The 16714-nt window shown below is 54.5% G+C and overlaps 1 protein-coding gene across 10 annotated transcripts in view; it reads right to left on the bottom strand.

The window, feature by feature from the left end:
• Window positions 1–16714, bottom strand: part of ZNF618 (zinc finger protein 618) — a 158247-nt gene that overhangs the window by 10178 nt on the left and 131355 nt on the right. For 6 of the 10 annotated variants that reach the window (XM_079113632.1, XM_079113635.1, XM_079113640.1 and 3 more), the window contains 4 exons: window positions 12015–12254; window positions 8577–8660; window positions 6678–6722; window positions 5755–5832 (listed from right to left, as the gene is read on the bottom strand). In XM_079113632.1, coding sequence (XP_078969758.1) covers window positions 5755–5832; window positions 6678–6722; window positions 8577–8660; window positions 12015–12254 — 447 coding nt within the window. The remainder of the gene's footprint in view (window positions 1–5754; window positions 5833–6677; window positions 6723–8576; window positions 8661–12014; window positions 12255–16714) is intronic. The other 4 variants (XM_079113634.1, XM_079113636.1, XM_079113637.1 and 1 more) reach the window with 3 other exon arrangements.

Here is a 16714-nt window from a genome sequence, read left to right as displayed (position 1 = left end):
GAACACAACAGATGACCAGTGAGTAAGCGAAAGACGGCAGCTCTGCACCAGCAGTACTGAAGGACCCTAAGTGCGACTCAGAGTCCCACAGAAAGTCAGAGATGCTTTATGACAAAACAACAAGGCTCGAAGATACACTATCTCTAAGAAACCTAATTAAACATAAAGAGGAAGTACTTAAGAGACTAACAGAGCTTTCAAACACACGAAGAACCCCGGAGAACCGAAATAAAACACAGCCAAGTGTGCAATTTTAACCATAGTGTCAGCTCTCCTCTTAGTAACTGGAAGTCTAGACTTCAGCGAACCGAGTGGACAACATCAAACAACCTCACCTATACGTAACTGGATCCCCAGAAAAGGGGGTGGGGCAAAAATACAAAAATCACATAAAATCTAATTTCTGAATATAACAAATTAGAAGCCAATAATAAAAAGATACTTAGAAAAATCACAACTAGTTGAATATTAAACATACTTTTAAATGATTTACAGATCACAAAGAAATCACGTGAAATTGACAAAATGTTTTAAATTTAATGAAAAAACATTACAAAATGTGTGTGGTATGTCTAAAGCAGGATCTATCTGTAGCATTACGTCATGGAAAAGAAGAAAGGTTCAAAATCAGTGTTATAAGCTTAACTTTAAGAGCTCAGCTGGTCATGGTGTTGTACACCTGTGGTCCCCCAGCTGCCTGGGAGGCTCAGTGGGAAGATCACTTGGGTCCATGAATTTGAGGCCAGCCTGGGCAACATAGGAAGACCCCATCTCAAAAAAAAAAAAAAGTAGGTTTACCCCTACCTCACGCCGTATACAAAAATTAACTCAGAATACAGGCGACAACATAGGAGTTAAGTCTTTGTGATCTGGGGTTAGGCAATGGTTTGTTAGATATAACAAAAGCACAGATGATGAGAAAAAATTGGTAAATGGGTTTCAACAAAATCAAAAATTTTTGTATTTCAAAAGACTGCATCAAGAAAGTAAAAAGACAACCTATTAAACAGGAAAAAGTATTTATTTGCCAATCGTCTATCTGTAGGGGTACTGTATCTAGAATGGACAAAGAACTCATATAATAACAAAAGGAAAAAACTGAAAAATAGGGAAGAGATCTGAGTAGATGTTTCTCCCCATGAGATATACAAATGGCCAAGAAACACATTAAAGAAACAGAAAGACGCTCAGCAGTATTAGCCACCAGAGAATATAAATCAAAACCACAGTGCAATACCATTTCCCACGCATTTGGATGACTCTGGTCAAAAACTAAGATAATGAAAAGCGTTCGCAACAGTTGAGGAACGAGAACCCTCACACACTGTTGGTGGGAATGGAAAGATGCCGCAGCCGCTTCAGGAAACCGCCAAATGATTAAACACAACACAGGAGCCGGCATCTCTGCTCCCCAGTGACACCGGAGAGTTATAACAGACACCTCGGCACAGCACAAGCTCACAGCAGCTTTATATATAATAGCCCCAAAATGGAGACCTCAATGTCCATCAAGGGGTGAATGGATAAAGAAATTGTGATACATCTAAACAAGGGAATACTACTCAGCAATGTAAAGCAATTACTATGGCAAAGTAGGACACCTCCAAATGTAAAATCCCAGGAAAGAATAAACAAGAGTGAATGTGCAATTAGTTCTGGGTTCCATGGCCATGTGGGGAAGGCAAGGGCTGCAGGGGAACCAGGGCACTCTGGAGTTGATGGCAATGTGACGGTGATGGCACTTAAACAATATATACATTTGTCCAAATGCACTGCATCGTACTCTTAGAAAAAGCGGTCAATTTCATTTATGTGAATTGCCTCAGGAAATCTGATTTTAATTTAAAATAAGTGTAAAAGGAACCCATTACGTTGTAACAGTGTTTAGCTTTAAATAGAGAGACTATGGCCGATTCTTCATTTTCCAACTACCGTGCACTTTCCCCGTGGAGAGAATCATTTCTTTTCATGGGCGGATCTTACATTTACGAAGGGGAACTCAGTCTTCCCACAGGAACCAGCAGACTTTCTTGTTACTTTCTCCCCTGGAGCACAAGGGTTTGAAAGCTCCGGATGTGACCCCCACTCTGCCCCTTGACACTTCTCATTTCAGCTCTCTGGGCCTCAGTTTCCCCTCCTCCATGAGAAATTCTGGGGCTGGGTACATTGCAGGGCTGACTCGCCAATTCTCTCTTTACCAGGACTTAGAATTGATAACAATATCTAGTATCCGCTGATTTTTTAAAAATGTTTTCCCCCAGATCCCACAGATACTTCTGATATAAAACAGGTTCTGGCGCCAAGTTCTGGAAGGGCATGATCTATAGCTTGCACTGAAAACGAGGCTTACTCAGTGCAGCTACGGGACAGGTCCCTGCCGTGTGTTTCTGTGAAGGCTGGATACGCAGCGGGGTTGTTTTCAGAGAGGACAGTGCAGGAGGAGAAAGCAGGTACAGGCAGAGCATCCCTGGTCTGAAAATTCAAACCCAAAATACTCCGAAATCTGAAACGTTCTGAGCATTGGCATGATGTCCCGAGTGGAAAAGTCCACAACTGACCCCTTGGGACGGGTCACAGTCAAAACGCAGGTGCATTAACATGGGATCAATCACCTTCAGTCTACATGGCTAAGGTATGTGTAAAGCAAAACTGAACCTCACGTTTCGACTTGACTCTCATCCCCAAGATAACTTTATGTACCTTCAAGTATTCCAAAATTCAAAATATCCCAAATTGTTAATGCTTCTGGTCCCAGGCATTTCGGATGAGAGGCAACCTGTACTCCTGACAGGCGACAGGAAGACAGGCCCCTGCCATGGCTGGTCTTGGGATGACAGCTCTCAGCACAGGCCATTTCTGCAACCCTCACCCAGCCCTGGGGAGTGCGCTGATAAGCCCACTCGCAGATGGGAAGCCCAAGCGCGGAGAGGAGCAGCAGCTCAGAGGGATCAGAAACCTGGCGTGCCCAGCTCCTAAGTCCGACAACAGCGAGCTACCGACCTGACTGTGGCTGGCATGGCTCTCTGCCATGGTCCTCCTGACTGGACTTCAGTAGGGGCTGGGAGGCAGGCTGAATGTCCCCAGGGCACGTAGGAGGCTGCCTGGTGTGCATGCTGAGCTGCGGTCTCCGGAGTTCACACTGAGGGTGGGACCCGGTCTCGCTACCACTTTTATAACCTTGAGCAAGTTTCCTTTCTGTGGAGTTAACAGGGGCACCAACTCGGGTGTTCTGAGAGGTAAAGGTGAATATGCGTAGAAAACCCGGCATCAAGCAGAAGCTTGAAGGTGGTAAGAAGCTTTAGGAGCTGTGCAACTTGGGGTTGGTGATTACGTTCTCTGAGCCTCAGTCTTTGGCCCGTGTTAGTGGGATGAAAATGTCAACTAGCTGACAGGCTTGTTGGGGAAGAGCTGAGGAAACCCACAGGTAAAGCCCTGAGTGCCACGCAGACACCCGGCAAGCACGTGCTAAATGCTCGCTGTCACCAGTATCACTACTGCCAATACGCACTCCGAGCTGTCGCCAGGGCAGACAGGCTTCCTACAGCACAGAAAGGAAGTTTATTAGCGTGAATTAGCCTGTGCCATTCAGCAGCCTCTTAATGAGATTGGTGTTACTCGAGGCTGATCCTCTTTATCAGTGGCGCTGTGAACTGCGCAGCTCATGACGCTTAATTGCCCTCCCCGGAGCCAATCCTTTAATCCCGATTCAGCTGGCTGGGATTCAGCCTGGCTCTGCCGGCTCGCAGCGAGGCATTCTCTGGCTGCGCTGGACCAGAACAAAGCAACTCGCAGTTCCTCGGGAAACAAGTCAAGAAGCCTGGGAGGCGGGGCCACCGCCAGGCTCGGCCCCGATTTGCATTTTAATGGCCTCCATCCTCCAACTGCTGAGCGGTGGGAAAGCGCTGGCATCCCGGACTCTTCCCTAATTAGGGCTCAGCTTTCGAAAGCTGGTTAGGGGGCAGGTGGAGCGTCCAGGGTTTCAGATGAAGGGCAGGAGGCCTCAGGATCAGGTATGCTCAGGTCAGGTGGTGGTCCCCAAGCAAACTGCGGACCGTCGCTAGCTTAGGGCTGCTGGTTCCCCTGGGGCGAGTCTGAGTGCCTTAGGTGTCAAAGCCTGGAGAAGATGCTGAGGCCAAGTTTGGTGGAAGGTGGCAGGAGACACAGGAAGCATGGTGTGCAGAGACAGCTGGGAACCTGGGCTCTGTGCACCCTCATTTCAGGGGTGGGGACAAGTTTCTCGCCAGAGATCACGCAGCATCAGGGCACACCAGTGCAGTGGAATGGAACTCAAGTGTCCTAGCTGCCACTCAAGAGTTTTGACCACAAAGATCATGTGGATCAGTGCCTAACACATGGCAGATCCCCAATAAATACAGGTGGGACGAAGGGATAAGGGGGGTCCATGTCAGGACAGAGGCTACCGGGAGAGCCAGTCCTGGTGTGTTCTGTGTTAAGTCAAGCCAGACACAGATATCATATGAACGACCTGTGAACCTGAGAGGGGTACAAATAATGACGAGGACATGACAGTAGAGACCACAGCAGCTGCCAATCAATGGAGCCCCGCCATGTGCCGGGCACATTCCACACGTCACTTCTAATGCCTCCAGAGGATTCCACTGAGGGAGCGACAACTAGCCTCCCCTCCCTGGATGTGCCTCCTCTTGCCAAGCGGCTGTCAAGGGGCAGCGGCTCTGAATACGCTTCAGAGGTTCAGGCTGGTTCTGAGACTGCTCCCCACCACCCGAACCTGAGCACCTGTGGTCTGTGTCTGAAGAGGTAAAGAAGGCTCCCCTAAGCCTCCCCTGCAACCCAGGAGTCAGTGAGAGGCCTGAGGCCTGTGAGGATGTGGCAGCACCCCAGCAGGCTGCCGGGTGAAGGGCAAAGGACTGGGAACTTGGGATGATTCGCCTGTTACACGATCAGTGTCTCCCTGAACAGAAGCAAAATCAGTCTGGGGGCGGGTGCTGCTAGGACTAAAGCCAGTGCTGGAGTCTGGGAGCTGGTGTGTGCGCCAGGCTGGAAAGACCCACGCGCTGCAGTGGCAAAGCACCCAGGGGGCTGCTGGGCCTGGGGCGCCTGCAGCAGTGTTCTCAGGTGGTCCTGGGACTTGCAGCCCAGCATCGCCTGAGGACTTGCTAGAAATCCAGCTCTAGGCCCACCGCAGACCTGTAGAAGCAGAAATTCAGGGTGCGGCCTACAAGTCTGCCTGGAACAGCCCCCTGGGGACTCCCACCTGTGCTGCTTTTGGTACCCAGGATTGAACGCCGGGCACTCCACCACTGACCTACGTTCCCACCCCTTTTAAAAACATGTTCATTTCAAGACACAGTCTCGCTAAATTGCTCAGGCTGGCCTCCAACTTCCATCCTCCGGCCTCAGCCTCTGGAAGAGCTGAGGTTACAGGTCACCACTAGTCTGGCTCTGAGTGCGACCGTTTGACAGGACACAGTATCGCAGGGCATGAGGCTGTCCTAGACTGGCCGAAGCCCTTCCTGGGCTGGAGGCCCCTCCGCGCCCCGCTGCTGGCCCTGACCTCAAGCCGCACTCAGCTCTCACCTTCCCTCAGCCTCAGGCTCATCTTGGGCCCGACGTCCAGGAAGCCTTCTTGGACTCCATCCCCCACCCCCACTGAGTTCTCACAGGGCCCGTGCTGCACCCCAGAGTGCAGATCACCCTATGTCACCGATGACTGACTGGCTGGGGCTCCTGCAGGTGGGTGTGACATCCTGCGCCGTGCGGGGCTGCCCTTACCTGCGTGGGACTGCATGTGCTCCAGCAGGTTGCTGTAGAACTGGAACTGGATCCCGCAGGCGCCGCAGGTGTAGGGCTCTGGGGGGAACGAGGCCGCGTGAGGGGCAGCGCACAGCCAGGCACTCCCGCAGGGACCCGGACCTACGCTGGGTCTCCGTGCTCCGGGCCCAGCCTGCCTGCTCCCCTGCGCGAAGCCAGTGAGGAGGGGCTGGAGACGCAGGGAGCGATGGAGAGAGGAAGACATGCAGCTGGAGACCACGGGGTCGACTGAGCGGTATTTATTGAGTGCTTACTGCGTGCCAGGCACTGTTCTGGGCACTGGGGAGGGACCTGGGGAGGGCCACATCAGGGACTCTGAGGGCAGAGACTATCTGGTGTCATAGCCCAGCCTGGGGACAACAGAGGTCACGTTTGCCAAGTGAACAATTGAACGTCTGAATCAACAAAAAACCAGCGGCCAACACCTAGGCAGCGAGGGAAGGGTGAGAGGAAGTGAGAGAAGAGGAGGAGGAGGCCACAGGAAAGCAGGAGGCAGGGCGGGGGGCCAGAACGGGAGGAGGCATGCAGAAGGGAACAGGGCCCCAGGCCTGTGCTCCCAGCTCTGTCCCCAGCACTTAGTGCAGGGCACTAAGAGGAAGGAAGCAGAAAATGAGAGGGTGGATGGAAGAACGAGGCAGAGAGGAGGCTGAGGTGGCTCCAAGGAGGCATCCAGAGCTGTGCTGATGGCCAGGAGGGGAGGCCTGTGCTGCTGGCAGGGCTGCCCGTGCTCAGGGCTCTGCCCAGCCCTGTCCAAAGTCAGGGCCAGGCCTCCCACCTGCTGCTGCATCTGCCCAGGAGGGTGGCCCAGACCAGGAGTGCAGAGGCCGCCGGGTCACCCTGTCCTGCCTTGCCCTTTCCAGCCCCCCGACAGGACCGCCACTTACTCTGCAGGAGAGGGAAAGGGTTGGAAATCAGGGGACTTGCAGTTTCTGCAAAAGAGAAATGGTTTAGCTAAGTCTCTTCCAGTTCTGTGGTCCTGGGATCACCATGATTTCCCTTCCTAACTGGTGAGCCACGTGGGGCTCCCAGGAGTGGGGAGCACCTGCCATCCAGGTGCACAATCTGAGGGATCTGGGGGGTTGGGATGGTGCAGGCCACAGAGGGCAGGCTTCCGGTGGGTGACAGGACATCCCTCTAGGACGATGTAAGGCCACAGGGGTCCCAAGAAGAGAATGTCCACAGGTGGCTGTTCAACTGGGCAGGGTACGGAAGCTGCTCCCAGGGTCTGGCAGGACAGGGGGAGCAGTCCTGGGGAGGGGCTACGTTCTGAGGGTGCTGCCTGCTGGTACCTGACCCCCATGGCCTGCTACTGTCAGAGGTACAGGCAGGCCAGTTTCCAAGGCGACGGACAGCAACACAGGGCCACACGGAGTACGCGGGGAGTCCCGGCTCCACCACTTGGAGTCTGGGGCACATGGGGGCTACAATCGACCTCTTCTGAGCTCAGTTTCCTCACCCAGAAAGCGGGGGTAACAGCGACGCTGCACGCACGGGAATGTGGTAAGGATGGAAACGGGTGAGCCACATCAAGCTCTGAACAATGCTAGGCACATAGTAAGCGCTCAATAAATGGTGGCTGCCAGTGGCAGCAGCACGTGACAGCATCATTCCCAATGGTGAAAGTCAGCTCGAGGGGCAGGAGAGGCACGGAGGTGCAGTATGGCCTGGCGGGGAGCCCAGGGCACACCAGGAGACCTCTGCCCAGGCCCAAGCTGCTACCTAGTCCTGCCTGGCCTCGGGAGGTCTCCCCACCACTCCAGGCTGCCCCTTAGACAGGTGGTGTGCACGGCGTCATCTGAACCTCAGCCCTGTCCCCAGTCACTCAGCCTTCCCTTGGCTTACTAGGAAACAAAACAAACAAAAAGATCCAACAACTATGAAAAGCCCCAAATGTCTCAGTGCCTAACTGGCCAAGGCACCCACTGCACGCTCAGGACCACCGGGGTTAAGTGTGTTCCTCACACCTCCCACAGCGGGGGACAAATGGAGACTCTGGCAGAAGTCGCCAGCCGCTAAGTGGGAGGCAGTTCAAACCTGGCCTGGAGCTGCTATGAGCCCTGGAGCTCGGCCTAAAGCCTGTGCTTCCAGCTACCTCAGAGTCCCTGACAGCACAGCTGCGTCCCTGCGTGACTGCCTTGGCCTAGGGCAACCACGGCAGCGGGATGCCTGTTCCCTTCAGTCTGGCTGTGACTGTGCAGGCTGGCTTGCTGTGCCTTTCTTGCACAGAGGCTGCTTGTGACCACCTGTGGCTGCCAGGCTGGCCCCACATCCAAAATTGCCATTCCAGAGGCCGAAGGTCTCTCCAGGGCCTGCATGGGCAGTCAACAGGGGGCGCCAGACACCACCAGGAAGTGGGCAAAGCACTTAGACCGAAGGGGCTGGAAGGGAATCTTCCTTAGGATGGTCCCAGGTCCAAAGTGGGGCCGAAACCTAGGACCTCTGGCTTCCAGAGCTTTCTCTACTGCACCCCCTGTGCCTCTCCTGGAAAGAAAACAGCAGCAACATGCACGTTAAAAACACAGCAATGGCTCTCTCAAGCCACCCATCGGGCTGGCTGACTTGTTTTGGGAAGGGGGAGTTCCTTTCTCCATGGGGAGCAGACAAAGAAGAGCCACAGAGGGATGGCCCTGGAAGAGAAGGCTCTTCTGCTCGCCTGCACTTCCCAGCCCCAGCCTCCTCCCCACAAACCCATCATGCACTAGCAAGACTCAGGCCCACGAGGGCCCGTTGCCGGGACGGAGGCGGCCACGGTACCCCAAGGCAGTAGTGATGGGCACACTCACCGCTGGAGTTTTGTGAACTGCTATTGGTTTCTTCAAAGTGGTTTTGTGCTTTGCCTTCTACTCTCCGACTAAAGGCGCTTTCTGCTGGGAGGAGGACAGGAGAGAAACCATGGGGACTGGTCAGCACGCGGTCTCCAGGGAGGGCAGGAGGCGGCCCTGGGGCTTGGTGAATGCCCAGGACTCTGCTGGAGGTCCCAGGAGACCCTCGTGGCAGTGCCCAGGAGGTCTAGGCCTGGTGGGGGGTGAGCTGCCCAGGGACACGCAGATGAAATCTAGCCTGTGAGTAGATGGCACATGCACCTGGGTCTCCCGTCTGTGCCTCCTGGGGGGCCACATGTGTGACACCAATTCATTTGAATCTGCCAGTGGTCACTGTCTGTGTCAGATTCCATGCCACGGGCCCCACAAAGGAGGGAGGATGACGGCCTGTTTCCTGGTGGCGGCTCTGATACAGCAGGAGGTCAAGCAGCAGATCCCAGTTTCTTAAGATGCGTGGCCACTGGCAGCGGGCAGAGCATCCTGGGTCAGAAGGCATAGCAGGCAAGGACAGCGAGAGGTCAGTTCACCCAGGAGAGGGGACGAGGGCCTGGCCACCCAAGTGAGTTCTGGCATCTCTGCCCACAGGCTGCAACCTGCTGAGCAGCTTGCTTTTCCCCCGATTCTCTTCGGAAACCCCATGACGCAGTGACAGGGTGCAGCCAAGTGGAAAATCACAAGCCCAGCCCCTGCCCCCACCTGCAGAGGTTCTGAAACAGAAATGGGGAGCTGCAGGTAGCCCAGCTTTCCAAGACACTCTTGGCACCACGGGGACACAGGCTATTCCAAGAGCTGAAGGCCTCGGGGCGCACGTCACCAGGGACGTGAGCTGACCCGTCCCTTTCGTAAGGAGAAAGAACTTGCAAGAGGATGCCGAAGGCTGAGGAGGTCTGCCAGAATGAGACCTGCTCAGCTTTATTTAACTCGGCTCCCCCCAGAATATCAGGGGTCCTGCAGAACCCCATTTAAAAACATCAGAATCTACAGCAGTCCCCAAAGTGGAAAATTGAGAACCCATTTTGGGAAATGCCACTCTTACCCTGTCCAACCTACACAAGGACAAGCACTCAGCGATGGGTGCGGGGATTCAATGACCGTGGGGACAATGGGTGGGAAAGGAGGCCAGGGGCAGCTCCACCCTCCCACCTGTCAAGGAGCCTCCCTCCTGGGCGGCTGCTGCTGGCACCACAGGACAAGGCTCCCTTCAGAGACCTCTGCATGGTGCCAGCGCCAAGCTCCTCAGACAGCACCTGTGAGCCACCTGTAAGGAGGCCCTTCGTAACTGAGCACCGACTGTGCGCCAGGCACTGGTGCGGACACTTCACAGCTGTGGTCCCCTCGGTCCCCCCACAGCTCTCTGAGGCTGCACTGTCATCCTGAGAAAACAGACCAGAGAGAGGCTCCACACTCCTGACCCTCTAAGATGCAGAGTGAGATTTTGCTAGGGAGTAGATGCCTCCATTTCTGACGTTCTGGAGTGAGGAAGCGATTGCCTTCCCCACCTAACCCTTGTGTGCGCAGGGCGACAGGTGCCCACCTCTGCAGGAGCTTTGTTCTGACCAACATCTGTTCAGAGCTTAGCACAACTGGCAGGGCCGACGCTTCGGAGCCTCTTATTGCTCAGTCGATCATGCAACATCTGAAGTGCAAAATCTGCACTGCTTTATGTGCCTCTGACTGAAGCCAGCGTGAGGCTGCAAGTCAACTCTGCACAGGCAACTCTCTTGCACACAAAAGCCACGCGGCCCAGGAGGACGAGGGTGTGACGACGTCCAGCCTGCACCACCTCATAGCCCCTGCCAGTTCCTGCTCGCCACCAGGTGCCCCCTGACCTGCTCAGCTGGTGAGCCCAGGTGTGATCCCCATCAAGAGTCTTCAAAGTCACACAGAGGCAGTCCAGGCACACCCATGGACTGCTGGACACTTGCTTCAAGACCTGGAGGTTCAACAACTGCCATATGTCACAGGCCACATGGGCCCCTGCAGGCAGCGCTCTGCCGAAACATGGGTGTACACACCCAGCACGAAGCTCCAGCGTAGACTGAGTCAAAAGCCAAGATTCCATTCCTCAGGTGAGCCAGCATCTACCCTCAGTGACACTGTCATGACCAGTCTGCTTCCAACTAATCTGTGACTGCTGCAGCAAAGACACAATTGTCCCAGAGAAAGCACCGCCTGAGGCTGACCGACGCCGCTCCCTTTCGGAGATCTAAGCACAACAAGCGTCAACAACCACATCCTGAGCCCAAGGCAGCCTCCTGAACCCAGGCGAAGGCAGCACTGCTCACCACCCGGCTGGGTCACCGGTCACACGAACCCAGTGGCTCACTCATGCCAGCATTGTTCTGATCACCTGCGTATTTGAGGGATGGCTCTGGCCTCACGGGTACTAAGGGCCAGTAGTTCCAGGAACCCCACATCGCCACTCCACCCCAACTCCCGCCAACCCAGGCAGGCAGCCCGGGGCTTGTTCCACGCAGGTGGGAACCCCAGACTCCTGAGAGCGGGTGCCTGGCACGCAGCAGGTCTTGTTTTCTAGATGAAATGACAGCTAGGGACTTTCTGCTGCCAGCTGGCTCTCTTGGAGCCATAACCCCTTCTTGCGTGGACCAGGAAACGCTGGAGCTGGCATCCCCCTGTGTCCTGCCAGGCCCCTGTCTCATGCAGGGGTTCCATGGGGACCAGGTAGGGGGAGGCCAAGAGGACGGAGCTCTGATTGACCACCTGCTTCGCAGTCAGCAGCACCACGTGGGAAGGAGATTCTCAGACTGAGTCGTATGAGAAGAAGAAAAAAGCAAACTCATGCCAATGGGGTCCAGGCAGGTGATGGAAATGAACGGGGCAGGATGAACTGAGCTGGATGGACACAGGCAACAGGGTGACCACAATGAGCAATGACCCCTGCCCCAGGGCCACCGTGATGGAGAGGAAGAGGGAGTGATGGGAGGAGGCGGGCAGGAGCACACCTGTTCCCTACCCAAGGCGACCGTCGATTGCTTCCCTGCAGGAACGGGGGCCCAGGAGCCAGGGCTGACTCTTCAGCATCAGAAGGAAAGGTTCTCCTAATGTTCAAACGCTGGCAACTAATTTTAGAGGTTGTTAAAGCTTACACAGGCCAAATAAAACAGGCCCCTTGGGCCCTGATTTGGGAGAAAATTCTCTATTACTTTAGAAGTTTGCAAATCTTGTACAACCCTCTTACTTAGGGCAAGAGAAACTGGCTCAGAGAGGTTAGGTGGTTTGCCATGGTCACAGAGTGGGTCCATGGCAGGGCTGGGCCCCACGTTTGTCCCAGAGCACGGTGGGAACTCTGTTCTTGCTCTTGCAGGGGAACAATGGCCCCGGACACCACTGTGACAGGTTGGGGGTGGAGGAAGTGTGGGGTGAAGTGGCCACTGGTACCTGCGGTCGCCTTGCTTGCTGGAGATCCTGAATTTGGAGTGCGGAACGTCTGGGTTTGGGCTGCGGCAGGGGTGCGGTGCAAGAGGGTGGCGCAGCGGACCACGGAGGCCGGAGCCTTTTTCCCCGACTGGTTCGTCTGGGTCTTCGCTGCCACGAAGCGTGGAGACGGGGTGGCCTCTGGATGTGAGCACTCAGAGCCCGTGTCTGGATCGTCCGGCGGCTCCCACCCAGGGGCGGCACCTGAGAGGGGCATGCTCTCAGTCCCCAGGGTCCCTCGGGGCCAGTGGAGTGGGCGGCCTCTCAGGGCACAGGCCCCCATGAGCCAGAGCTGGGACATCCCTGCCCAGCTGCCTTTGTCTATGGAGAGCAAGGCCCTCATTCCCGCCCTGAGCCCAAGTCCAGGCTTCTCCTTGAGGGAAGACCCTAGCTCATGCTGCTACCTGGAGGACCCTGACTAGACCCTGTAGATCACCTGCCCCCCTGCCAGTCCAGTCTCTGAAGAGCTGGTGTCTGAATTCATTACCGCAGGGATGGCCCTTAAGCCGTGCATGACGCCGGGTGGGCCAAATGCAGCAGTCCTCCGGGGCCGTGTGGGGAGACTCACGCACGTGCCCAGGGGCCCTATCTCCCTCACTAGAATTCTCCGCAGAAGCCGGGCTCATGGGAACTGGGGCTCTCTCCGGCCATTCCCACCTCTGGTGGTTGTGGATACACGGGGGGGGCTGGGCATCAGCAGGGGGTCAAGCCCTGAACCTGGCCCACTCCCACAGAAACTGAGAAGAGGGGGTGGGGTCTCATCACTCCAGAACTCATGAAAAATCTGCACTGTTCTCCCCTGAAGGTAGGAAGGGGACCGGCAGCAAAGGAAAGGGACCCCCGGGGGGTTCACCAGGGGCCCTAGAACCTACAGGGCTGAGCATCCAGAGGGCCTGGCCATAGCACTGCCTGGAGCAGGACCTGGCTTTGCCTCCTGCCTCTGGGGGTGGGCATGGACCTTGTTATGCCCTGCTCCCAGGACAGTGCCCGACCTGGGCAGCAGAGACCCCACGCACTGTTCCAGAGCCCAGGACGGAAGGCACTGGACCAGATGGGAAAGCTCAGGATATAGGGCCTTGCCCAAGGCCACACAGGAAGTGGGCAGCAGGAACAGGGCACCAGGGCCTGAGGCATGAGGTGACCCCTCTACCATCAGAGGCGGAGGCCAGAAGTGGGGAGTTCTCAGTTGGGGCCCCTTAAACAAGTCCTACCAGCCCCGGGAGGAAACCCCAAGGCCATAGCCTGCGGATGTGCGGTGTCCCTGGCCACCTGGACTCCCGCTCTCTGGACTTGGACTCAGGAACTGGAGAGGTCTGGGTGGCGAAGGATCCTTCCTCATGTTCCCTCCTGTGGAGGCCAAGGACCTCAGCTACAAGTCAAGGATGGTTCTTCCAAAAGCACGCCCCCTGCCCCAAGCCGCAGAGCGAACCTCACATTCCACTCTGCACTAGTGTCCAGAGCCCAGCTCTGGTTCTCCACTGTCTCCCTGCCTGAGTGTGGGGACCAGGGCAGGAGGTTGTCATGGAACCGGTACTGAGACTGGGGTGGGGCCAGTCACCTCTGAATCCCACCTCTGTCCCTTCCTTGGATTCTGAATTACCCTCCCCTGGCCTAAGCTCCCCTTGCCTCACCCCCACTGATGCGAGGGATGGCCCCTCCGATCTGACAGCCCACAGGGATTTCATGAGACTTCCAGAAAGCCAGAGGCCCCTGGATGGTGACTGACAGCAGCTACTGCTGGTAAGTCTTAGAGACGAGGAAGCCAAGGCCCAGGCAGGTTGTTGAGTTTCTTACAGTCACACAGGAAGTCAGCATTGGGCTGAGACGGGAGCCAAGTCTGCTAACTCTCCCAGGAGGCCTCTGCAGAACGTCAGCACCCTTCCCCCACCTCACCTGGGGTGCTAACTCACACATTCTAGGGTCCAGGGCGTAAGGACAGAGAGCTCCCCGCAAGCTGCTGCCCCGAGGCTTTTCTCCAGCCCTGCAGGACATTTTCTAGGGTCCTCTATACACTGGACCCTCTCGTAGTTGATTTTTGCTGTAAAAATCCTGGCATTCCCCGGAAGAGCCCCTCTTTCTCTGCGACAGGCACCTCAAGGACACCCGTGTAGCACCTGATCTAATGAAGCGGGGGCTTCACCTGTTTGCTGCCGGGGACCTGCTGGCCTCTCCAGCTTCCGCTCAGAGCACTCACCTTCTCCAACACGCATTCCCTCAAATCCCTCACTGCCGGTCCTACATACTACGCTCAACCCTGTTCCCTCTCTACCTGGCCATCTGTCAGGCCCCCAAGAACTGCCTGCCACTTATAACGACACAGCGTGTGAGCATATTTCTTTCCCATTAGCCTGTGTGCTTCCTGAGGGCAGGGATGCTCCGGTTGCCAGCCCCTCACCCCATGCCCGGAGTCCCTGACCCTCCCCGAAACACAGGTAGTGCTTGGCAGAAACCACGGAACCCACGGCTGCCAGGAGAGCCGAACTCAGGATGTGGAAGTAGGAGCATCAGAGATGGGATGCCTGACGGGAGGACCGGCATGGCTTGAAGCTATCTGACACGTCCCCCTCTCACCAGCCCCAGGGTGTGAGGCCGATGGGGCCACTGAGGCTCGGAGAGATCTGGGAGCCACTTCAGAGCCACTCTGGGATCAGGGCTGAGCCAGGATGAACTTCCCAGGCTCCCAACAGTTTGCTGCATCCACTGAGCTTGCGTGGAACACTGGGATCCCCTCCTCACACTGGCCGACTTCCCTTGTAGGAAACGTGGGAGCTGCTCACACTTAATACCTGAAGATAACAGCACTGTGCCCCTCCTTTGGAATACTGGGAATTCAACTGGCACAAACAAGTTTCAGGAACACAGGGATTTGAGCAAACTAGCCACATAATGAAAACAGTAAGAGACAGGGGTCTCTGACTCCATGAGGTAGAGGAGGGTGGCTTCAAGGTCGATGGAGAGCTATGCTCAGTGTCTGGAGAGGGGAATGGGTGGGAGACACCAAGGAAGAGGAATCAGCATGGGGACCCTTCTTCAATCTGGCCACAATGGGGTGCCTGGGGCAGGACCGGCCCTCCTGCCATGTCCCGCTGTGAAGCTGGACAAAGACCATGATGGCAGACCTGATCACAGGCGGTGCAGAACTGTGAGTCATGAGTCCCTGAGCCACTCCAAGCCCTGCCTGGAGAGATTGTCTGGACCAAGGCACAGAGAAGTGGCTCCAGAGGTAGCATGCCATCTCACTAAACTGAGGAGACAGTGATTGGAGGTTGGGACTTCTGAGGTGGCTGGAATTCGCAGGGCAGAATAACACAGAGAACTGTGCAAAGGAAAGAATTCCAGAAATGTGCAGAGGGGCCCCTGGATGTCTCTGACTGAATACTAAGCTGCATGTGTGCAGAGCGAGTCTCTGCAGCTGAGCAGAAAACAGGTAGCTGAGGGCTGAGTCAAGATCTGGAGGTCCCACACAAGGCCAAGGGCTGGCTGCGTTCCCACCTGCCCAAGAGCAGCAACATCGCTGAATGGGTCACGGGTTCAGTGGAGACCCAGAAAGGCTGGGGCCTAAAGGAGCAGTCTAACCCCGGAATCAGAATGACTCCAGACCCCTCCTCCCTGCTTAAAAACAAGCTTCTGAAGTGGCAAGTGGATCTGGAAGTAAATGAGCTGCTTGCCTGTCGAAGGCAACGCTTTTCAAAGGAAAAACCAGACTCTGGTCACTCCACAACCTAACATTCAAATGTGTAGTACAGAGTAAGGATTTTTCAGGTGGGGCAGAAAAATGAAATTAACAACCAAGAGGAAAACCAGTCAACGGTGACACAGAAATGTCAGGGATGACGGAATCGGGAGACAAGTACCCCAAAACAGCTACTGTAAATATGCTCAAAGATTTAAGGAGGGTGGGGCATGAAGCTCAGAGGTACAGCATTTGCCTGGCAAGTGCAAGGCACTGGGTACAATCCCCAATATTAGGGGAAAAAAAACTTTTAAAGGAGAACACAAATATTATGAAGACAAAAATGAAAGCTTTAAAAAAGGAACCAAATGGAACTTAGATGCTGCGGAAGAAAAGATCAGTGAATCTGAAGACAGGGCAGCAGAATACACTCAATATATCCAACCGAAGCATTCTTTCAACAAAGCTGAAAGAATGAATAGCTTTAGTTGATCTGTACACATTATCAACTGTGTATCTATATGTAATTAAAGTTTCAATAGGAGAGAAAAGAGAAATTACATAAAAATACCTGAAAAAATACTGGCTAAACACTCCCCAAACCCTTACGAAAAATATAAACTGATTGAAGAAGCTCAATAAATCTCAGATAGGATAAACATGTCATAACCAAACTGCTAAAAGTCAGTATCATAGAGAAGTATTTAAAAGCAACCAAAGACATGTTATATGTAGAATAACCACCAGAATGATTCGTGACTTCTTATCAGAAACAACATAAACCAGAACATAATGGGTAACACTTTAAATGCTGAAAGAAAAAACTTCAACCTAAAATTCTATATCCAGAGGAAACACCTTTCAAAAGAGAGGATGAAATAAAACTACCCCAGTGGAGAGGATCTTTGTGCCAACAAACTTATAAGAAATGTTAAAGTAAGTTCCTCAGGAACAAAGAAAAATGGTAATAGATAGAATTCATATTTATACA

Source organism: Sciurus vulgaris, assembly GCF_902686455.1.
Source record: "Sciurus vulgaris genome assembly, chromosome: 15".
In the NCBI taxonomy this organism is placed as follows: Eukaryota; Metazoa; Chordata; class Mammalia; order Rodentia; family Sciuridae; genus Sciurus; species Sciurus vulgaris.
The sequence above is the reverse complement of the archived record's forward strand: the minus strand, read 5'-3'. Positions and strand labels throughout refer to the sequence as shown.